At 44.2% G+C, this 25,066-nt stretch overlaps 1 protein-coding gene across 2 annotated transcripts in view; it reads left to right on the top strand.

Annotated features, from left to right (window-relative positions):
• CFH (complement factor H) overlaps positions 1 to 25,066 on the top strand; it is a 906,401-nt gene that overhangs the window by 534,812 nt on the left and 346,523 nt on the right. For both annotated transcript variants that reach the window (XM_069737284.1, XM_069737285.1), the window contains exon 17: positions 21,447 to 21,620. In XM_069737284.1, the coding sequence (XP_069593385.1) occupies positions 21,447 to 21,620 (174 nt within the window). The remainder of the gene's footprint in view (positions 1 to 21,446; positions 21,621 to 25,066) is intronic.

Here is a 25,066-nt window from a genome sequence, read left to right on the forward strand (position 1 = left end):
TTCCTTTAGAATAAAATGAGCACGTATTAGCAGAAAAAAAAATTGCCACGGACAACTGCAGCTAGGCATAGAAAATAAGCAGCTGCAGCAGACAGGAATTGAGCTTTTGGAGGTATCCAGTGAGATTTATGTTCTCACATAAAGTGCCTGCAGGCCTTGCACTGATGTTTATATATGCACAAAGACTCGCCTGCCTACCAAGCGCTGCAATCTCTGGACCCCCGAATTAGCCCTAAAAAAGACTGTTGGTTTCTCAGGGTTTGTGGACTGCACACTAGCAGACCCACACTATTAAAAGGACAATTCTGACCCTATCTTGGCAGCAGCTCTCCCTACACTACCTAAGTCCTGAGCAGCGTATGGCAAGCATGGCGGTGCCAGGTCTCTTATAGACCTGATGATGCTGTGTGGCCAGCCAATCTCTCTAATACCACAACAAAGATGGCAGCGGCATTACAGTGCATGGCAGCCAATCCCTGCATTGTCATTGGCACTCAAAAGAGCACCAGAATTGCAGGGTTGAGTCCCGAGCTCCCGTCGAATAATTCCGGAAATCCTCTGTGCTCGCCGAGTACACTGAGCATATTGATACTCGGGCGAGTACCAAGTAGTGGCGAGCACGTTCGCTCACCACTAGCTACCATGAGTGTGAAAGCACAACCAACATTCAAAAGTGACCAAAACATCAGTCAGCTCCTTTATTGAGTGTGTCTTGATGATTGCCAATAATTTCCACCTGTTGTCTATCCCATTTGCACAACAGCATGAGAAATTGTTTGTCAATCAGTGTTGCTTCCTTCCTAATCATTCTTGGCATTCTCTTAATGAACTTCAAGAGGTAGTCACCGGGAATGGTTTTCACTTCACAGGTGTGCCCTGTCTGGTTTAATAAGTGGGATATCTTGTCTTATAAATGGGGTTGGGACCATCAGTTGTTTTGTACATAAGCCTGGTGGACACACAGCTGATAGTCCTACTGAATAGACTTAGAATTTGTATTATGGCAAGAAAAAAGCAGCTAAGTAGAGAAAAATGAGTGGCCATCATTACTTTAAGAAATTAATGTCAGTCAGTCCGAAAAATTGGGAAAACTTTGAAAGTGTCCTCAAGTGCAGTGGCAAGAACCATCAAGCGCTACAAAGAAACTGGCTCACATGAGGACCGCCCCAGGAAAGGAAGACCAAGAGTCACCTCTGCTTCTGAGGATAAGTTTGTCCGAGTCACCAGCCTCAGAAATCGCAGGTTAACAGCAGCTCAGATTAGAGACCAGGTCAATGCCACACAGAGTTCTAGCAGCAGACACATCTCTACAACAACTGTTAAGAGGAGACTTTGTGCAGCAAGCCTTCATGGTAAAATAGCTGCTACGAAACCACTGCTAAGGACAGGCAAGAAGCAGAAGAGACTTGTTTGTGCTAAAGAACACAAAGAATGGACATTAGACCAGTGGAAATCTGTGCTGTGGTCTGATGAGTCCAAATTTGAGATCTTTGGTTCCAACCACTGTGTCTTTGTGCGACGCAAAAAAGGTGAATGGATGGACTCTACATGACTGGTTCCCACCGTGAAGCATGAAGGAGGAGGTGTGATGGTGTGGGGGTGCTTTGCTGGTGACACTGTTGGGGATTTTTTCAAAATAAAAATACTGAACCAGCATGGCTACAACAGCGTCTTGCAGCGGCATTCTATTTCATCCGGATTGCGTTTAGTTGGACCATCATTTATTTTTCAACATGACAATGACCCCAAACACACCCCCAGGCTGTATAAGGGCTATTTGACCAAGAAGGAGAGTGATGGGGTGCTAAGCCAGATGACATGGCCTCCACAGTCACCAGACCTAAACTCAATCGAAATGGTTTGGGGTGAGCTGGACCGCAGAGTAAAGGCAATAGGGCCAACAAGTGTTAAGCATCACTGGGAACTCCTTCAAGATTGTTGGAAGACTATTCCCAGTGACTCTTGAAGCTCATCAACAGAATGCCAAGAGTGTGCAAAGCAGTCATCAAAGCAAAAGGTGGCTACTTTGAAGAACCTAGAATACAAGACATAAGTATATCATTCCACATGTGTTAATTCATAGTTTTGATGCCATCAGTGTGAATGTACAATTTTCATATTCATGAAAATACAGAAAAATCTTTAAATGAGGTGTGTCCAAACTTTGGTCTGTACTGTGTGTGTATATATATATATATATATAAATATATATATATATATATATATATACCGTATTTTCTGGTGTATAAGACGACTGGGCGTATAAGACGACCCCCAACTTTTCCATATAAAATATGGAATTTGGGATATGCCCACCGTATAAGACGGGGGTCATCTTATACGCCCAGTCATCTTATACGGCGTGTGGCTCCCAGGGTCTGGAGAAGAGGAGACTCTCCTTCAGGCCCTGGGATCCATATTCATGTAAAAAATAAAGAATAAAAATAACCCCATTTATAAGGCATGAAATCCCACTTATTAAACCTGACAGGGCACACCTGTGAAATGAAAACCATTCCCGGTGACTACCTCTTGAAGCCCATCAAGAGAATGCCAAGAGTGTGCAAAGCAGTCATCAAAGCAAAAGGTGGCTACTTTGAAGAACCTAGAATATAAGACATAATTTCAGTTGTTTCACACTTTTTTGTTAAGTATATAATTCCACATGTGTTAATTCATAGTTTTGATGCCTTCAGTGTGAATGCACAATTTTCATAGTCATGAAAATACAGAAAAACCTTTAAATGAGAAGGTGTGTCTAAACTTTTGGTTTGTACTGTATATATATATATATATATATATATATATATATATATATATCCCAAACAGAGGCCTCATTCACCTTGCTATTTAGTGGCAGTGAAATTGCACATTGAAAAGACAATATATATTTCTTTTGGTAAACGTGATACAGCCTGCCATATCTCGCGTTGTAATTTTGTGGCGGTAATATGAAGATGCCTGCAACCATCACACACATTATAAAAAATATAGTGTTTTACTGTTACTAAATGTGATATAGCACGATGTATTCCACGTTGTAATTTTGTGGCGGTGATATGACCTCACGCGCATTTTAATTTTTTTTCTGTTGGTAAACGTGATATAACCCACTGTATTCCATGTTATAATTTTGTGGTGGTCAAATGAAACTGTTTGCAGACCAAACGTACATTAAAAAAAAAATCTGTTGCAAAATGTGATAGTGGCCTCTGTATCCCACGTTGTCATTTTATGGTGGTGAAATAAAGCTGGATACAGACCTCACACCCATTAAAAAATATATGGTTTCCAGTTGGTAAACAAGATACAGACGCCGTATCCCACATTGCAATTTTTTGGTGTTGAAATTAGGCTGTCTGCAGACTCACGCACATAAAAAAAATATTTTTTTTCTTTTTTTCTGTTTCTAAATGTGATACAGCCTACCATATCCCTCGTTGTAATTTTGTGGTGGTGAAATTGTTGTGTGTGCAGAGCTGTTACACTTAAAAAATAAACATTTGGGGTTTTTAATAATGTGATACAGCAGGGTAAATATGGTTTTGAAATTGTTTGTTGCATTTCTCCTAGATTATACAGGTGTCACCCACAGTAACAAAAACATTGTTCAGTTACTAGCTTTGTATATTAGGGGCTATCTCACTTTCAAATTGTTTGTCGCATCTACTCTATGTTAAAGAGGCCTCACCAACAGGCCCAAAAATGTTTCTTGAGTTACTAACGTCATACACTATGAGACATCTCACTTTCCAATTGTTTGTAGCATATAGTCTATGTTATAGAGGCCTCATCCACAGGCTCCCCAAAAAATCTTGTGTTACTAACATCATACAGTAGGGGAGATCTAATTAAAAAATAGTTTTGAGTATATTTCCTTTGTCATACAGGCCTCATCCACACTTAAACAATTATTTCTTCTGTGACTAATGTGATTCAGCATGCCATAATTCACCTTATCATTTAGTGCCACTCAAAATCAGCTGTATGCAATGCTGGTGCAGAGTTTAAAATCTAATTTTTGGTTGCTAATACTGTGCTCCTACCACACTATCTGAGCGACATGACTGTCAAAAAGCAAGGTCGTGGTGGAAGGGGGATAAGGCTTGGTGTTCAAGGTATACACCAGTGTACACCAATGCGGTAATGTTTCTGTAAGAGCTAGTGAACCACCAACATCATGTCCTATCCAAAGAAAACTGACAACTTCTGTTATTGGACAGGCTAGTCCACAAACTTTGTTTGTCAGACAAACAGCAGTACGCCTTGTTGATGAGGCAAAGAAAGTGAATGTGCTCAAGTGGATGGAAAGTGCAGCTTCAAGAAGCCTCTCCTTCTGTTCTGCCATGTCAACATCACACCCAGTACAATCCACAGAGGTGACAGCCATATTACCTTTGCTTCCCCTAGCATCAGAACTCTCCAACTGTACAACTGACTGTACGGGACCACAGATAGGTGAGTTTGAAGAGCTGTTCACACATGCCATGGGCATAAGAAGTCTACTCAAAGGCTCACGAAGTCAAGAAGAGGAAATCTGCACCGATGCCCCAATTTTTTTTTGCTTGGATAAGGGGCAGGACGAAGTAGGGTCCAAGCAGCATCCTGATCCTTGTGACCAGACCGGACGTTAACTCCTGGGGGGAGGTGATCCTGTTGAGACTCAGATATCGGAGGCTCATGCAGACTCTACTGTGCTGTAAGGGCAGGAGGAGGAGTATGACTCTAATGACAAGAAATGTGATAACACAATGGATGATGATGATGTATTAGATCCCAATTGGTGTGAACACAGTCACACAGCTGAGTAGTTCATCTGAGGAGTAAGACGAGGAAGCTACATTGCATCGTACATCACAGACACATAGTGATGCAGCCACGATGAGCAATGCATCCTCAGCCACAACTGTGGCTGTGACCAGTAGAGTTGAGCGACCTTGACCTTTTTAGAGTCGAGCCGGGTTTTGCGAAACCCGACTATGTCCAAAGTCGGGTCGAGTGAAATCGGCCGATTATGACGTAAAGTCGGGATCGACCGAAACACGAAACCCAATGCAAGTCAATGGGGCAGCATAGTCGGCAGTGAGTGGGGGCCAGGAAAACACCTAGAGTGGCCATTTTAATGTCAAAACCATCCATTCTTCTTAATGAAGCTTGTCAAGCGTAATTTACCTTATAATAATTGGAAGGCATTTGAAATTGGGGGTCATTTGGCTAAAGTTGTGGGGGGTAGGGCTGGTTCAAGTAATTAGTGGGCCCAGGAAATCTGGACCACGTCACGGCAGTGGAGCAGGGAGAGGTAAGTATTTCAACTTTGCAAGTGCTGTGAACCTGAGCAAGCAGGGGGGGCCCACTCGTTGGCATTGGCACTGGCACAGGGCCCCTCAAAGTACAGCGGTGTGTTTGCACGGCGGGGGCGCCTCCCACCGGCAGCAACACTTTTGCGTACTATGAGAGGCCCTGTGCCAGTGACGTCGCCAACTAGTATTCCTCCCCCCACCTGATGAAGGAACCTGCACTTTCATCTGCACCTTCCTCTTTGTCCCCGTGTAAGGTGGTATGGTATGCGGGAAGAGCAACCTGACTTTCAGCAGGGTCACAATGTTGTTGTGTAGCGTGCACGGGGAATGTTGCGTTATGGGTCAATGTACCAGCAGACTCATCTATCACTGGCTGGGCAATGGGCACGATGAAGTGGAAACACAGATATAGGCCCAAAGAAGAAAGTGGGCTAAATGCAGTTCAAAATTGGTAACACAGGAATAACCAGGGGGCATTGCAGTGGAGGACAACTGGAATGAGAGGCTGACACAGAGAGTAGGGCCAAATCAGTAAGTAGTCGAAATGCAGTTCAAAATTGGCAACCGTAGTAAACAGGCGGCACAGCTTTGTTCAGTGGAGGAGAACAGCAAGGAGTGGCAGACACCGATAGTAGGCCCCAAACCAACTAGTACGCCAAATGCAGTTGTTCCATTTAACCACAATTTAATGAGAGCCTGAAGATAGAAGCTCAGGAAAGGCAACCTGGGGAACACCTTGGAGTGTAACACACCATCTCTCTCCACCCCATACCCATTTTGTATGGCCTAATGCAGTGTACTTTTCTACAACTACTAAACGAGAGTCGGAAGACCGAAGCAATGGCAAGGAAACCTGGGGAACACCTTAGAGTGTAACACACCCTCTCTCTACACCCCATACCCAATTTGAAGGCCTAATGCAGTGTAGTTTCCAAGAACTACTAAACGAGAGCCGGAAGATCGAAGCTCAGGAAAGGCAACCTGGGGAACACCTTGGAGTGTAACACACCCTCTCGCTACACCCCATACCCAATTTGAAGGCCTAATGCAGCGTAGTTTCCAACAACTACTAAACGAGAGCCGGAAGATCGAAGCTCAGGAAAGGCAACCTGGGGAACACCTTGGAGTGGAACACACCATCTCTCTACACCCCATACCCAATTTGAAGGCCTAATGCTGAGTAGTTTCCAAGAACTACTAAACGAGAGCCGGAAGATCGAAGCTCAGGAAAGGCAACCTGGGGAACACCTTGGAGTGTAACACAACGTCTCTCTACACGACGGAAGGGCTGATTCTTAGGAAGGAAGGCTGTTGGAAATAAGCATTGCGCGTCCGAGGGTGATTATATTCTTATTAGGTATATACTCACCCTCGGACGCGCCCTGCTTCTTTATTTGGAATGAATGTTTATTTGCAATGTGGTGTTGACTTTCTCTATTATTTTGGTAATTAATGATTTTATTATTTTCATTATTTTGCATCTTCTCGGCAATAATATAAAGAAGACGCGACAGGACAACACTCGGTGGATGCCATATGTGTGTTTTCAATTTAAAAAAACTTTCAGTTAACTACTTGCAGGAGAAAGTAATTGTAGCTGGTGGCCATTTTTAGTACTGTACCAGATTAGAGTTGTGTGTTTGTTTTTAATGTTAAAATGTCTGCATTTGATATCTCACCAGTATTTTCTTTTTTATAAGCAAAATACTTATTTTTATATTTTCTGATGTTGGTTCCAGGGGTACACGGCCAGCAGTGCCCTGGTCAGTGTAGTAGTAGTTGAAAGAATGGACCGCAGACAGGCATCGAAGGCCTAAAATAATAACACATGGCTGTAGGCAATTTTAAATTGGTTCCAGGGGTACACGGACAGCAGTGGTGTGGTCAGTGGAGGCCTAGTGGAAGGAGTGACCGCAGACAGGCATCGAAGGCCTAAAATAATAACACATGGCTGTAGGCAATTTTAAATTGGTTCCAGGGGTACACGGGCAGCAGTGACCTGGTCAGTGTAGTAGTAGTTGAAAGAATGGACCGCAGACAGGCATCGAAGGCCTAAAATAAAAAAATTGGGCTGGCTGTAGGCAATTTTAAATTGGTTCCAGGGGTACACGGGCAGCAGTGGTGTGGTCAGTGGAGGCCTAGTGGAAGGAGTGACCGCAGACAGGCATCGAAGGCCTAAAATAATAACACATGGCTGTAGGCAATTTTAAATTGGTTCCAGGGGTACACGGACAGCAGTGGTGTGGTCAGTGGAGGCCTAGTGGAAGGAGTGACCGCAGACAGGCACCGAAGGCCTAAAATAATAACACATGGCTGTAGGCAATTTTAAATTGGTTCCAGGGGTACACGGACAGCAGTGACCTGGTCAGTGTAGTAGTAGTTGAAAGAATGGACCGCAGACAGGCATCGAAGGCCTAAAATAAAAAAATTGGGCTGGCTGTAGGCAATTTTAAATTGGTTCCAGGGGTACACGGGCAGCAGTGGTGTGGTCAGTGGAGGCCTAGTGGAAGGAGTGACCGCAGACAGGCATCGAAGGCCTAAAATAATAACACATGGCTGTAGGCAATTTTAAATTGGTTCCAGGGGTACACGGACAGCAGTGGTGTGGTCAGTGGAGGCCTAGTGGAAGGAGTGACCGCAGACAGGCATCGAAGGCCTAAAATAATAACACATGGCTGTAGGCAATTTTAAATTGGTTCCAGGGGTACACGGACAGCAGTGACCTGGTCAGTGTAGTAGTAGTTGAAAGAATGGACCGCAGACAGGCATCGAAGGCCTAAAATAAAAAAATTGGGCTGGCTGTAGGCAATTTTAAATTGGTTCCAGGGGTACACGGACAGCAGTGGTGTGGTCAGTGGAGGCCTAGTGGAAGGAGTGACCGCAGACAGGCATCGAAGGCCTAAAATAATAACACATGGCTGTAGGCAATTTTAAATTGGTTCCAGGGGTACACGGACAGCAGTGGTGTGGTCAGTGGAGGCCTAGTGGAAGGAGTGACCGCAGACAGGCATCGAAGGCCTAAAATAATAACACATGGCTGTAGGCAATTTTAAATTGGTTCCAGGGGTACACGGACAGCAGTGACCTGGTCAGTGTAGTAGTAGTTGAAAGAATGGACCGCAGACAGGCATCGAAGGCCTAAAATAAAAAAATTGGGCTGGCTGTAGGCAATTTTAAATTGGTTCCAGGGGTACACGGGCAGCAGTGACCTGGTCAGTGTAGTAGTAGTTGAAAGAATGGACCGCAGACAGGCTTAGAAGGCCTAACATAACAAACTTGGGCTGGCTGTAGGCACTTTTAAATTGGTTCCAGGGGTACACGGGCAGCAGTGGTCTGGTCAGTGGAAGTCTAGTGGAAGGAGTGACCGCAGACAGGCTTCCAAGGCCTAACATAACAAACTTGGGCTGGCTGTAGGCACTTTTAAATTGGTTCCAGGGGTACACGGGCAGCAGTGGTCTGGTCAGTGGAAGTCTAGTGGAAGGAGTGACCGCAGACAGGCTTCCAAGGCCTAACATAACAAACTTGGGCTGGCTGTAGGCACTTTTAAATTGGTTCCAGGGGTACACGGGCAGCAGTGGTCTGGTCAGTGGAAGTCTAGTGGAAGGAGTGACCGCAGACAGGCTTCGAAGGCCTAACATAACAAAATTGGGCTGGCTGTAGGCACTTTAAATTGGTTCCAGGGGTACATGGGCAGCAGTGTATGGTCAGTGGAAGTCTAGTGGAAGGAGTGACGGCAGACAGTCTTCGAAGGCCTAACATAACAAAATTGGGCTGACTGTAGGCACTTTTAAATTGGTTCCAGGGTAACACGGCCAGCAGTGGCCTGGTCAGTGTAGTAGTTGTAGAAAGAAGGGACCGCAGACAGGCTTCGAAGGCCTAACATAACAAAAATGTCAAAACAATGGTATTGTCAGTGCCAGGCATTGAAGGATGTCAGCGGCTAGACTACACATTGGTGAAGCTGTGAGAGATAATTTTGCTAGTGGTAGAGCACTGTTTGAGCTGGGGGGGGGAACTGTCTTGTGGCCGGCGGTACAGGCACAGGGCCCCTCATATTACAACGGTGTGTCTGACGTTGGGTGCGCACCACCACCGCCAGAGACACTTTATTGTACTATGAGGGACCCAGTGGCAGTGCCGTCGACCAAAAGCGGCCACACCCACCTCTTCAGACAAACAGCACTCTCAAGGGTCCAAGCGCAAAGTGGCGATAGCACGGCCCCGTGTGGGGAGTTTGGCCATTTCGTGAGGTGGAAACATGTCGTATGCTGGACAATCAGGTGAAGAAAATTACGAGATTGGAAAAGTCATTCAGAATAGTCCACAGGCAAGACCTTTTCATAGGAAAGCTAGGTGTCAGCCGGGCAGGGTGGGGCAAAAGATTTTGAAATCCAGTTGTGGTTCATTTTAATGAAGGTTAGATCATCTACATTTTGGGTAGCCAGACGAGTCCTTTTTTCTGTTAGTATTGAACCTGCAGCACTGAATACTCTTTCTGATAGGACACTAGCTGCCGGGCAAGCAAGCTCCTGCAATGCATATTCTGCCAATTCTGGCCAGGTGTCTAATTTGGATGCCCAGTAATCAAATGGGAATGACGGTTGAGGGAGAACGTCGATAAGGGATGAAAAATAGTTTGTAACCATACTGGACAAATGTTGTCTCCTGTCACTTTGAATTGATGCTGCAGTACCTGTCCTGTCTGCGGTCATAGAAAAATCACTCCACAACCTGGTCAGAAAACCCCTCTGTCCAACGCCACTTCTGATTTCTGCCCCTCTAACACCTCTGGTCTGCTGGCCCCTGGAGCTCGTGTGAGAACGATCACGGGCGCTGTGTGCAGGGAATGCCAGAAGCAAACGGTCAACAAGAGTTGATTGTTTTGTTGCTAATATTAGTTCCAAGTTCTCATGTGGCATAATATTTTGCAATTTGCCTTTATAGCGAGGATCAAGGAGGCAGGCCAACCAGTAATCGTCATCGTTCATCATTTTTGTAATGCGTGTGTCCCTTTTGAGGATACGCAAGGCATAATCCGCCATGTGGGCCAAAGTTCCCGTTGTCAAATCTGCGGTTGTGCTTGGTTGAGGGGCAGTTGCAGGCAAATCTACGTCACTTGTGTCCCTCAAAAAACCAGAACCCGGCCTTGCCACGCCACCAATTTCCCGTGCCCCCGGGAAAGCTTCCTCATTAAAAATATACTCATCCCCATCATCCTCCTCATCCTCCACCTCCTCTTCGCCCGGTACCTCGTCATGTACACTGCCCTGACCAGACAATCGCTGACTGTCATCAAGGCTTTCCTCTTCCTCTGGTGCAGACGCCTGATCCTTTATGTGCGTCAAACTTTGCATCAGCAGACGCATTAGGGGGATGCTCATGCTTATTATGGCGTTGTCTGCACTAACCAGCCGTGTGCATTCCTCAAAACACTGAAGGACTTGACACATGTCTTGAATCTTCGACCACTGCACACCTGACAACTCCATGTCTGCCATCCTACTGCCTGCCCGTGTATGTGTATCCTCCCACAAAAACATAACAGCCCGCCTCTGTTCGCACAGTCTCTGAAGCATGTGCAGTGTTGAGTTCCACCTTGTTGCAACGTCTATGATTAGGCGATGCTGGGGAAGGTTCAAAGAACGCTGATAGGTCTGCATACGGCTGGAGTGTACAGGCGAACGGCGGATATGTGCGCAAAGTCCACGCACTTTGAGGAGCAGGTCGGATAACCCCGGATAACTTTTCAGGAAGCACTGCACCACCAGGTTTAAGGTGTGAGCCAGGCAAGGAATGTGTTTCAGTTGGGAAAGGGAGATGGCAGCCATGAAATTCCTTCCGTTATCACTCACTACCTTGCCTGCCTCAAGATCTACAGTGCCCAGCCACGACTGCGTTTCTTGCTGCAAGAACTCGGACAGAACTTCCGCGGTGTGTCTATTGTCGCCCAAACACTTCATAGCCAATACAGCCTGCTGACGTATGCCAGTAGCTGCCCCATAATGGGAGACCTGGTGTGCAACAGTGGCAGGTGCGGATGGAGTGTTTGTGCGACTGCGGTCTGTGGACGAGCTCTTGCTTCTGCAGGAGGACGAGGAGGAGGAGGAGGAGGGGGTGCGAACGGCTACAGACAACTGTTTACTAGACCGTGGGCTAGGCAGAACTGTCCCAAACTTGCTGTCCCCTGTGGACCCTGAATCCACCACATTTACCCAGTGTGCCGTGATGGACACGTAACGTCCCTGGCCATGCCTACTGGTCCATGCATCTGTTGTCAGGTGCACCTTTGTGCTCACAGATTGCCTGAGTGCATGGACGATGCGCTCTTTAACATGCTGGTGGAGGGCTGGGATGGCTTTTCTGGAAAAAAAGTGTCGACTGGGTAGCTCGTAGCGTGGTACAGCGTAGTCCATCAGGTCTTTGAAAGCTTCGCTTTCAACTAACCGGTAGGGCATCATCTCTAACGAGATTAGTCTAGCTATGTGGGCGTTCAAACCCTGTGTACGCGGATGCGAGGCTAAGTATTTCCTTTTTCTAACCATAGTCTCATGTAGGGTGAGCTGGACTGGAGAGCTGGAGATCGTGGAACTAGCGGGGGTGCCGGTGGACATGGCAGACTGAGAGACGGTGGGAGATGGTATTGTTGCCGCCGGTGCCCTAGATGCAGTGTTTCCTACTACGAAACTGGTGATTCCCTGACCCTGACTGCTTTGGCCTGGCAAAGATACCTGCACAGATACAGCAGGTGGTGCGCTAAATGGTGGTCCTACACTGCCGGAAGGGATGTTGCGTTGATGACTAGCTTCATTGGCCGAGGGTGCAACAACCTTAAGGGACGTTTGGTAGTTAGTCCAAGCTTTCAAATGCATGGTGGTTAAATGTCTATGCATGCAACTAGTATTGAGACTTTTCAGATTCTGACCTCTGCTTAAGGAAGTAGAACATTTTTGACAGATGACTTTGCGCTGATCAATTGGATGTTGTTTAAAAAAATGCCAGACTGCACTCTTTCTAGCATCGGATACCTTTTCAGGCATTGCAGACTGAGCTTTAACCGGATGGCCACGCTGTCCTCCACCAGGTTTTGGCTTTGCCACGCGTTTTGGGCAAGATACGGGCCCGGCAGATGGAACCTGTGGCGATGTTGATGCCTGCTGCGGCCCCTCCTCCTCCTCTGCTTCAGAACTGCTGCCGCCTGCACCCTGTTCCCCCAATGGCTGCCAATCGGGGTCAAGAACTGGGTCATCTAATAACTCTTCTTGTACCTCCTGCGCAACTTCGTCTGTGTCACCGTGTCGTTCGGTGGTATAGCGTTCGTGATGGGGCAACATAGTCTCATCAGGGTCTGATTCTTGATCAGCACCCTGCGAGGGCAATGTTGTGGTCTGAGTCAAAGGACCAGCATAGTAGTCTGGCTGTGGCTGTGCGTCAGTGCACTCCATGTCAGATTCAATTTGTAATGGGCATGGACTGTTAACTGCTTCACTTTCTAAGCCAGGGACGGTATGTGTAAAGAGCTCCATGGAGTAACCCGTTGTGTCGCCTGCTGCATTCTTCTCTGTTGTTGTTTTTGCTGAAGAGGACAAGGAAGTGACTTGTCCCTGACCGTGAACATCCACTAACGACGCGCTGCTTTTACTTTTACCAGTTTCACGAGATGAGGCAAAAGAGCTAGAGGCTGAGTCAGCAAGATAAGCCAAAACTTGCTCTTGCTGCTCCGGCTTTAAAAGCGGTTTTCCTAATCCCAGAAAAGGGAGCGTTCGAGGCCTTGTGTAGCCGGACGACGAACCTGGCTCCACAGCTCCAGACTTAGGTGCAATATTTTTTCCCCCACGACCACCTGATGCTCCACCACTACCACTACCCTCATTACCAGCTGACAATGAACGCCCCCGGCCACGACCTCTTCCACTAGACTTCCTCATTGTTTTAAAAACGTAACCAAACTAACGTTATTTGTTGCAGTCACACAACTTACACGGTGAGCTATAACTTCAGTATGATTTAGCTACCCCTTTACAGGTTGGTGAGACCACAGCGAAAATCAGGCCCAATGTTACACACTCTTTTTTTGGTGGCTGCAAATTAGAGAGATGCCCCACACGCAGGACTGTCACTGAAGCACAAATGTTAATATTAATGTCACACTATTATTTTTTTTTTATTTTTATTTTTTTCAGGAACACTTTAGAAACCCCCCAAAAAAAAAAAAAAAGATTTTTGCAGGGAGAATTTAGAAAACAAATGTAACAAACTATATGCTTTCTATGGGCCACTGAGTGAGAGATGACGCACACAGGAATCAGGAGTGGCACACAAGCCCAGAGGCCAATATTTTTCTACCAATGATTGATGGAGTTATTTTCTCTGGTAGAATTTGGAACCCAAATCAAGGAAAAAAAATGTAGGCTTTCTATGGACCACAATTGGAGAGAGAGAGAGAGAGAGAGAGAGATGGCACACCCAGGAGTCAAGACTGGCACACAAGCAGAAAGGCCAATATTAATCTCCCACTGTTTTTTTTTTTTTTTTTCAGGGAGACTTTAGAAAAAAAAATAATAAAAAAAATGTCATTTTATCAGGAAGAATTTAGAAACCAAATAAAATAAAATGATTTTTTCAGGGAGAATTTAGAAAACAAATAAAACCAAAAATAGGCGTTCTATGGCCCACTGACTGAGAGATGACGCACCCAGGAGTCAAGACTGGCACACAAGCAGAAAGGCCAATATTAATCTCCCACTGTTTTTTTTTTTTTTTTTCAGGGAGACTTTAGAAAAAAAAATAATAAAAAAAATATGATTTTATCAGGAAGAATTTAGAAACCAAATAAAATAAAATGATTTTTTCAGGGAGAATTTATAAAACAAATAAAAACAAAAATAGGCGTTCTATGGCCCACTGACTGAGAGATGACGCACACAGGAGTCAGGAGTGGCACACAAACCCAGAGGCCAATATTTTTCTACCAATGATTGATGTAGTTATTTTCTCTGGTAGATTTTAGAACCCAAATCAAGGAAAAAAAATATAGGCTTTCTATGGACCACAATTGGAGAGAGAGAGAGAGAGAGAGAGAGAGAGAGAGAGAGAGAGATGGCACACCCAGGAGTCAAGACTGGCACACAAGCAGAAAGGCCAATATTAATCTCCCACTGTTTTTTTTGGTTGTTTTTTTTTTTTTTTTTTTCAGGGAGACTTTAGAAAAAAAAATAATAAAAAAAATATGATTTTATCAGGAAGAATTTAGAAACCAAATAAAATAAAATGATTTTTTCAGGGAGAATTTATAAAACAAATAAAACCAAAAATAGGCGTTCTATGGCCCACTGACTGAGAGATGACGCACCCAGGAGTCAAGACTGGCACACAAGCAGAAAGGCCAATATTAATCTCCCACTGTTTTTTTTGGTTGTTTTTTTTTTTTTTTTTTCAGGGAGACTTTAGAAAAAAAAATAATAAAAAAAATATGATTTTATCAGGAAGAATTTAGAAACCAAATAAAATAAAATGATTTTTTCAGGGAGAATTTATAAAACAAATAAAACCAAAAATAGGCGTTCTATGGCCCACTGACTGAGAGATGACGCACCCAGGAGTCAAGACTGGCACACAAGCAGAAAGGCCAATATTAATCTCCCACTGTTTTTTTTTTTTTTTTTCAGGGAGACTTTAGAAAAAAAAATAATAAAAAAAATATGATTTTATCAGGAAGAATTTAGAAACCAAATAAAATAAAATGATTTTTTCAGGGAGAATTTATAAAACAAATAAAACCAAAAATAGGCGTTCTATGGCCCACTGACTGAGAGATGACGCACCCAGGAGTCAAGACTGGCACACAAGCAGAAAGGCCAATATTAATCTCCCACTGTTTTTTTTTTTTTTTTTCAGGGAGACTTTAGAAAAAAAAATAATAAAAAAAATATGATTTTATCAGGAAGAATTTAGAAACCAAATAAAATAAAATGATTTTTTCAGGGAGAATTTATAAAACAAATAAAACCAAAAATAGGCGTTCTATGGCCCACTGACTGAGAGATGACGCACCCAGGAGTCAAGACTGGCACACAAGCAGAAAGGCCAATATTAATCTCCCACTGTTTTTTTTTTTTTTTTTCAGGGAGACTTTAGAAAAAAAAATAATAAAAAAAATATGATTTTATCAGGAAGAATTTAGAAACCAAATAAAATAAAATGATTTTTTCAGGGAGAATTTAGAAAACAAATAAAACCAAAAATAGGCGTTCTATGGCCCACTGACTGAGAGATGACGCACACAGGAGTCAGGAGTGGCACACAAACCCAGAGGCCAATATTTTTCTACCAATGATTGATGTAGTTATTTTCTCTGGTAGATTTTAGAACCCAAATCAAGGAAAAAAAATATAGGCTTTCTATGGACCACAATTGGAGAGAGAGAGAGAGAGAGAGAGAGAGAGAGAGAGAGAGATGGCACACCCAGGAGTCAAGACTGGCACACAAGCAGAACGGCCAATATTAATCTCCCACTGTTTTTTTGGTTGTTTTTTTTTTTTTTTTTTCAGGGAGACTTTAGAAATAAAAATAATAAAAAAAATATGATTTTATCAGGAAGAATTTAGAAACCAAATAAAATAAAATGATTTTTTCAGGGAGAATTTAGAAAACAAATAAAACCAAAAATATGCGTTCTATGGCCCACTGACTGAGAGAGAGAGAGAGATGGAACGCTTAGTACTGGCACACAAGCCCAAAGGGCAATATTAATCTCCCTTTTTTTTTCCAGGGAGAATTTCTGAAACCCAAAAAAAAAATAAAATAGGCTTTCTATGGCCCACTATTTGTGAGAGAGATGGGACGCTCAGGACTGGCACAGATGGCACGCTCAGGACTGGCACAGAAGCCCAGAGGCCAATATTAATCTCCCTTTTTTTCTGGGAGAATTTATAAAACCAAAAAAATATTTAAATAGGCTTTCTATGGCCCACTATTTGTGAGAGAGATGGCACGCTCAGGACTGGCACAGATGGCACGCTCACAACTGGCACACAAGCCCAGAGGCCAATATTAATCTCCCTTTTTTCAGGGAGAATTTCTAAAACCCAAAAAAAAAATAAAATAGGCTTTCTATGGCCCACTATTTGTGAGAGAGATGGGACGCTCAGGACTGGCACAGATGGCACGCTCAGGACTGGCACAGAAGCCCAGAGGCCAATATTAATCTCCCTTTTTTTCTGGGAGAATTTATAAAACCAAAAAAATATTTAAATAGGCTTTCTATGGCCCACTATTTGTGAGAGAGATGGCACGCTCAGGACTGGCACAGATGGCACGCTCACAACTGGCACACAAGCCCAGAGGCCAATATTAATCTCCCTTTTTTCAGGGAAAATTGATAAAACAAAAAAAAAAATTAAATAGGCTTTCTATGGCCCACTATTTGTGAGAGAGATGGCACGCTCAGGGCTGGCTGGCACAGATGGCACGCTCAGGACTGGCACACAAGCCCAGAGGCCAATATTAATCTCCCTTTTTTTCTGGGAGAATTTATAAAACCAAAAAAATATTTAAATAGGCTTTCTATGGCCCACTATTTGTGAGAGAGATGGCACGCTCAGGACTGGCACAGATGGCACGCTCACAACTGGCACACAAGCCCAGAGGCCAATATTAATCTCCCTTTTTTCAGGGAAAATTTATAAAACAAAAAAAAAAATTAAATAGGCTTTCTATGGCCCACTATTTGTGAGAGAGATGGCACGCTCAGGGCTGGCACAGATGGCACGCTCAGGACTGGCACACAAGCCCAGAGGCCAATATTAATCTCCCTTTTTTTCAGGGAGAATTTATAAAACCAAAAAAAAAAATAAATAGGCTTTCTATGGCCCACTATTTGTGAGAGAGATGGCACACTCAGGACTGGCACACAAGCCCAAAGGCCAATATTAATCTCCCACTGTATTTTTATCAGGGAGAATTTATACACCCCACAAAAAAAAATACAGAAAAATGAAAAGGCTTTCTATGGCCCACTATGTGAGAGAGATGGCACACACAGGGATGGCACTCTAGCAGAAATGCCAAATTGCCAATCTTAATCTCCCACCAAAAAAAAAACAAAAAAAAAAACAGGGAATGTCCTACAATTACTATCTCCCTGCCTGCAGTAATCTCAGCCAGGTATGGCAGGCAGCTACTATCTCCCTGCCTGCAGTAATCTCAGCCAGGTATGGCAGGCAGCAATAAGGAGTGGACTGATGCACAAATGAAATAAAAAGTGTGGACAAACAAAAAAGATAGCTGTGCAGAAAGGAAGGAACAAGAGGATTTGTGCTTTGAAAAAAGCAGTTGGTTTGCACAGCGGCGTACACACAGCAATGCAGCTATCAGGGAGCCTTCTAGGGCAGCCCAATGAGCTACAGCGCTGAGGGGAAAAAAAAAAAAAAAAAAACTTCCACTGTCCCTGCACACCGAGGGTGGTGTTGGACAGTGCAAATCGCTGCAGCACAAGCGGTTTTGTGGTTAATGGACCCTGCCTAACGCTATCCCTGCTTCTGACAAAGCGGCAGCAACCTCTCCCTAAGCTCAGATCAGCAGCAGTAAGATGGCGGTCGGCGGGAACGCCTCTTTATAGCCCCTGTGACGTCGCAGACAGCAAGCCAATCACTGCAATGCCCTTCTCTAAGATGGTGGGGACCAGGACCTATGTCATCACGCTGCCCACACTCTGCGTTTACCTTCATTGGCTGAGAAATGGCGCTTTTCGCGTCATTGAAACGCGACTTTGGCGCGAAAGTCGCGTACCGCATGGCCGACCCCGCACAGGGGTCGGATCGGGTTTCATGAAACCCCGACTTAGCCAAAAGTCGGCGACTTTTGAAAATGTTCGACCCGTTTCGCTCAACCCTAGTGACCAGCAGTGTTCGTGGATCTGCAGCTCTCAGGGGTGGCAAGGGTTGCATAGCATGGGCCTTTATGACATCGCAATGAATGAGTCAACTCATGTAATCTTCCAACCTTGAAAAAAAATCTAAGTAGAGAGAAAAGTGCAATAATTTGACTACTACATGTATGAATCTTCACATGCACAATAAACATGCGCTACTCTGGGAATCTCACTGTGCGAAAATGCGGACCAGAGGACCTCAACAACCATCAGGCGCCCCACAATCACGTGTCAGTCGTTAAGTGGACAACGCCAGTATGTGTGTCTTTAATGGCATGATTGATGTTCCTGGATATGTGCTGGTACAATGCAGGGACTGCACACCGGGAGAAAAAGAAGCTGCAGAGGACCAAATACTGATGGACAACTACCGCTAAGAGTTGGCAGAAATTCTCAGTGTCTACCAGCCAATATGACAACATTTCCACAGCAAGCAGCCTGGCAATGCATCCATTTAGCACTGAGCCTGCAGGTGGGTGGCTAGTAACTCTTTTTTTGCTCTAAGGCCTGGGTTAAGGACAGCTCAATGCTGCGCTGGGTCAAGAATTTGGTAGTGCCTCATGATAGTAAGTCAGAATGTGCAAGGTTAGATGCAGAGCAGGAGGCATCTGTGCCAGTGTTTTGGACAGGGAATTTGGAAGCACCTAGCACAGAGGAAGAGGCAATAGTGACAGCCAATAGCATCAATCATGTACCCAGGCTTTCGACCCAACGAGTCAGGTGCTTAGATGACATGTGCCTGAGCAAACTGGTGGTGGTTAGATTTTTAGTTGTCATGCCCCTTCTGAACTTGGCATGGCACAGGTTGCAAATGGCCATTTTGTTAGTCTCACAACTTTCTTTATAGAAGTCCCATACTGGGGAACAAGTAAGTCTTTCACAGAGAAAATCATGAGTTCTCTGCAGAAAGTGATCCAGAGTTTAGACGGGTGAGACAGGAGCATGTGTAAGACTGGTGGTGCAACCAAGCTTGCTGAAAGCATTATGTGCTATCCAATTGACCACTGTTCACACTGCTCTGGCTTCAGAATTGGTGTATTTTGCCTCCCTGCACAGTGAGACAGGATCTTATGTGTTGTGGTGGATTGGCATGTTTGTTGTGTTCCAGCAACAGGAGTAGTCGCACCTGCCCCACGTCCTTGCATCTGCATGCACCATCATAAGAACTTCCATCTCCCCATGCCTTAACGCATGCCTTACACATTTTGTAATTACTAGGTGTCTTGAAATCAATCTTATTTTCAATAAAAGAAAAAAAAATGGTCACCTGCAGCAATCAAAGTGGTTTTTGGGAGTTTAACAGAAAGAATGCAAAAAGTGTATGGATGACAATGAAATTTAATCCAGAAAAAAAATTAAATGTTTTTTTTTTTCAGTTTTGTAGAGCACGGAAATGTGCTTGGACCATGTAACACTGTATGTGTTATGGACTGACCTGGGTTGGAGAAGTGGTATTGCAACCACTAGGGGCAGCAGCAGCAGGTAGCATAGTCTGGGATAGCCAGGGAGTTGGTACAAAGAGAAGAAATACAGTTCTAAGGGGCAGCACATAGCATTGTCATGGATGGCCAGGTGTCTGTAGACAGAAGCAGCAATGTACTTTTAATGAGCAGCACATAGCTTAATCAGAGATATGCAGGGGTCGGTAAACGGATGATCAGGAGAATCTTGAGGATAAGCAGCAGGTGAAAGGAAACCTGACTAGAGGCTGGTAGCTCAATAATCTTGCAAGGAAGGGAGTGCAAAGCCAGGTTTAAACTGGATGTTCAATCAGGGTGGAGCCAGTAAGGAACTTAGGGTGGAGACAGTCAGGAATGTAGGGTGGAGAGAATCAGAAGCAACACCGGTACAAGTATTTGGGTTAGCACAGAATTGTCCAGAGAGCTGAATAGCTCAGAGAGAAGTGAGGCTGCCTGGTGCACAAGGCCTGCTGGGTTCGATCCCTGACAGTACTCACCTCCTTTTAGGATGGCCTCAGGACATCTCAGGCATTGGCATCTTTGGATGTCTCTGATGAAAAGCTCTTGTAAGCCTGGATGCATGGATGTTGCCCTCAGGCTCCCATGACTTATCTTCTGCTCTGTAACCCCTCTGTTGCACCAATTGTAGTTTTTCTCTAAATCTTCTAGAGTCAAGAATTTCATCCTCAGTGTACTCTTCTTCATCATGGACTTTTTTCTGGTGGAGGAGATGGCTGAGTTCTTCTTTGAAATGGGTACTCTCTGAATGGTGCCGCCTGGAGCCCAAGAGCTGCTGGGTTTGAATCATGACAGTGTATCTGAAGAATGGAACACTAAAAAAAATTCAAATATTTGCATATTATATTTCCCAGAGGACCATTACACGACGAATAAGCCTCCTTACCTTGACAAGCCAGAGATGGTATGTCACTCTCCATAAGGAGAAACGATACCCCTTAGACCCCAGTCCAGAGCCTCTCACCTAGCCAAATCAGTTCTCATGCTTCGCACTGACGAGGGCCAACAGCCCGAAACACCGTGTCTGCGAATTGAGATATTGATTTGGCTTTTAACCTAAGTCATATTGCACGACTCGTTAAAGGGTTTATTGTGACTTGTAGGATCGCTACTTCCAACAGGTGGCGCTATAGAGTTTCAGACCACAAAACACTGTATAGTTGAGAAATGGAACCGAACAGCATTTTAAAAGCTTTTCCTCAGTTTTAGAGATCACAGAAATGTTCACAGACCACATAGCACTGTATGTCTGAGAAAACGAAACCTTAAATTTCATAGAAAGAGCCCATAGAATGTTTAATATTTGAAGAGTGTTTGTGTGGAGAAATGGACCAAAATTACTGTTAAGCAATGCTAATTTCTCCATACAGGGGGAATCTTTAAGTTCTCATCACCAGTAAACGCTTTTGTACAAAGAATTAAATACATTTCACTAAGCATGTTTAATACTTTTTTCCCTTTGTAATGTCTCATTATTACACATTACTTAATTCATAAACATCTAGGGTTTGATTTTTTTTTTGCCTGTGAGGATTGAATGGGTTGTTACCAACACCTGTTGAGAATTTCAATAGCACCTTTAGAAATATATTTACTTGTTCATTGGTGTAGTGTCCTAATTGTACTTTTATGTACTCAAATAGCATTTTGCAGAAATTTTCAGTGTTTCCAATGACCTAATAATCTTTTTTTTTCTCTTGAGATGTTTTAACAATGTTTTATTTTGCTTTTACTTTTTAGAAGATTCATGTGAAGGGGCTCCAGAAGTTTTAAATGCATTTATTGTACAAGAGCAGAAAATATATAAACATGGTGAAAGTGCTGAATTTACCTGTGAAGATAACTATGGATTTTCTGGAGGAGATTCAGCAAAATGTGTGAAAGGAAAGTGGATGAATGTTCCAAAATGTGTTGGTAAGTAAAGTATATTACATTGAAAACATTTGAAGAAAAGGGGAAACAGGAAACCTAACCAAAGTCGATAGTAGAGACACTATGATATTCCCACAACAATGGGATAGTAGAGGCACAACTCAATCGACACTAGATATATACAACCCCCAAACCACTAATTATAGCAAAGAGGGAAAAGAGTATTTTATACCAAATATTATATTTTATTAAAGTACAATACAAACAAAGATAATAAACAGAATGAAACTGCCGAAGCAGGACTGCAAGGGAATCCAGAAAAAAATATTAATAGCAACCAGCAAGCCTTAGTATAATATTCAAAGCCACACATCTGAATATATGCACAAATAAGAAAAATTGCCATAAATTAAGTCCAAGTTTTGGAGTGCCAACAGTCACTCAGGTTAAGACCTATGTAATACTGGGTGCATGTACGGCTGGTCAAAAACTCACAATAAGGACAATGTAGTTGCACGAAATTGTATATAAAATGTGTACAAGTAAAGTGCTAAGTACTGCAAATGTTGCAAAATCACTGGCCACTAGTGGGCTAAGCTGCATATAGTGAGCCGGTACTTACTGGTGCAATGCGCTCTAATGGGACCCCGGCCAAAGAACCTCCAATTGTTTACCTGCTACAGTCGGGGTGAGGGAGAGTGTTGTGAATTCTGTGGTCAAGCTCCCTCCTGTGGTCGTGAGTGGTACTTTGGCTGGTTCTGTCCATGAGCTTCCTCTGGTGGATGTGAGTGGGGCTGCGGCTTCTGAGTTTCCTTCCTCAGGTGACGAGGTTAAGTCGTTAGGTGCTGCTCTATTTAACTCCACCTAGTTCTTTGTTCCTGGCCTCCAGTCAATGTTCCAGTATTGGTCTTGCTCTCTCTCCTGGATCGTTCTTGTGGCCTGTCTGCCCTGCGTAAGCTAAGTTCTGCTTGTGTTACTTTTGTTTGCTATTTTTTCTGTCCAGCTTGCTATATTGGTTTGTCTTGCTTGCTGGAAGCTCTGGGACGCAGAGGGAACACCTCTGTACCGTTAGTCGGTGCGGAGGGTCTTTTTGCGCCCTCTGCGTGGTTGTTTGTAGGTTTTTGTGCTGATCGCAAAGCTATCTTTCCTATCCTCGGTCTATTCAGTAAGTCGGGCCTCACTTTGCTAAAATCTATTTAATCTCTGTGTTTGTATTTTCATCTTTACTCACAGTCATTATGTGTGGGGGGCTGCCTTTTCCTTTGGGGAATTTCTCTGAGGCAAGGTAGGCTTATTTTTCGATCTTCAGTGCTAGCTAGTTTCTCAGGCTGTGCCCGAGGCGCCTAGGTCTGGTTAGGAGCGCTCCACGGCTACCTCTAGTGTGGTGTGATAGGATTAGGGATTGCGGTCAGCAGAGTTCCCACGTCTCAGAGCTCGTCCTATGTTATTAGTAACTATCAGGTCACTTTGTGTGCTCTTAACCACCAGGTCCATTGTGGTTCTGAATCACCAGTTCATAACAGTACTGGAGGCCCAAAGTACTAATGCTTCTCAATAGAGGGAAAAGAGAAGTTCTGAGACCATTTTTTTTTCTCTGCACTGTGTTTTGTCTTTCTTTTCCCCTAGACATTTGGGTGGTTCAGGACACAGGTGTAGTGATGGACATTAAAGGTCTGTCTTCTTGTGTGGATCATCTCACTGCAAGAGTGCAAAATATTCAAGACTTTGTGGTTCAGAATTCTATGTTAGAACCTAGAATTCCTATTCCTGATTTGTTTTCTGGAGATAGAGCTAAGTTTTTGAGTTTTAAAAATAATTGTAAACTATTTCTGGCTTTGAAACCCTGCTCCTCTGGTGACCCAGTTCAACAAGTTAAGATCATTATTTCTTTATTACGTGGCGACCCTCAAGACTAGGCATTTTCCCTTGCGCCAGGAGATCCTGCATTATGTAATATTGATGCGTTTTTTCTGGCGCTCGGATTGCTTTATGATGAACCTAATTCAGTGGATCAGGCAGAGAAAAATTTGCTGGCTCTGTGTCAGGGTCAGGATGAGGTAGAGATATATTGTCAGAAGTTTAGGAAGTGGTCTGTGCTCACTCAATGGAATGAATGTGCGCTGGCAGAAATTTTCAGAAAGGGTCTCTCTGAAGCCCTTAAGGATGTCATGGTGGGATTTCCTATGCCTGCTGGTCTGAATGAGTCTATGTCTTTGGCCATTCAGATCGATCGACGCTTACGTGAGCGTAAAGCTGTGCACCATTTGGCGGTATTATCTGAACATAGACCTGAGCCTATGCAATGTGATAGGACTTTGACCAGAGCTGAACGGCAAGAACACAGACGTCGGAATGGGCTGTGTTTTTACTGTGGTGATTCCACTCATGCTATTTCCGATTGTCCTAAGCGCACTAAGCGGTTCGCTAGGTCTGCCACCATTGGTACGGTACAGTCGAAATTTCTTTTGTCCGTTACTTTGATCTGCTCTTTGTCATCCTATTCTGTCATGGCATTTGTGGATTCAGGCGCTGCCCTGAATTTGATGGACTTGGAGTTTGCTAGGCGCTGTGGGTTTTTCTTGGAGCCCTTGCAGTATCCTATTCCACTGAGAGGAATTGATGCTACGACTTCGGCCAAGAATAAGCCTCAGTACTGGACCCAACTGACCATGTGCATGGCTCCTGCGCACCAGGAGGATATTCGCTTTTTGGTGTTGCATAATCTGCATGATGTGGTCGTGTTGGGGTTGCCATGGCTACAAGTCCATAACCCAGTATTGGATTGGAAATCTATGTCTGTGTCCAGCTGGGGTTGTCAGGGGGTGCATGGTGATGTTCCATTTCTGTCTATTTCGTCATCCACCCCTTCTGAGGTCCCAGAGTTCTTGTCGGATTACCGGGATGTATTTGATGAGCCCAAGTCCAGTGCCCTACCTCCACATAGGGATTGCGATTGTGCTATCGATTTGATTCCTGGTAGTAAGTTTCCTAAAGGTCGACTGTTTAATTTGTCTGTGCCTGAACACGCCGCTATGCTGAGTTACGTAAAGGAATCCTTGGAGAAGGGTCATATTCGCCCGTCGTCATCACCATTGGGAGCAGGGTTCTTTTTTGTGGCCAAGAAGGATGGTTCGCTGAGACCTTGTATTGATTACCGCCTTCTAAATAAAATCACAGTCAAATTTCAGTACCCCTTGCCGCTGCTGTCTGATTTGTTTGCTCGGATTAAGGGGGCTAGTTGGTTCACCAAGATAGATCTTCGTGGTGCGTATAATCTTGTGCGTATTAAACAGGGCGATGAATGGAAAACAGCATTTAATACGCCCGAGGGCCATTTTGAGTACCTGGTTATGCCATTCGGGCTTTCCAATGCTCCATCAGTATTTCAGTCCTTTATGCATGACATCTTCCGAGAGTACCTGGATAAATTCCTGATTATATACTTGGATGATATTTTGGTCTTCTCGGATGATTGGGAGTCTCACGTG

Source organism: Ranitomeya imitator, chromosome 8 (genome assembly GCF_032444005.1).
Source record: "Ranitomeya imitator isolate aRanImi1 chromosome 8, aRanImi1.pri, whole genome shotgun sequence".
NCBI lineage: Eukaryota > Metazoa > Chordata > Amphibia > Anura > Dendrobatidae > Ranitomeya > Ranitomeya imitator.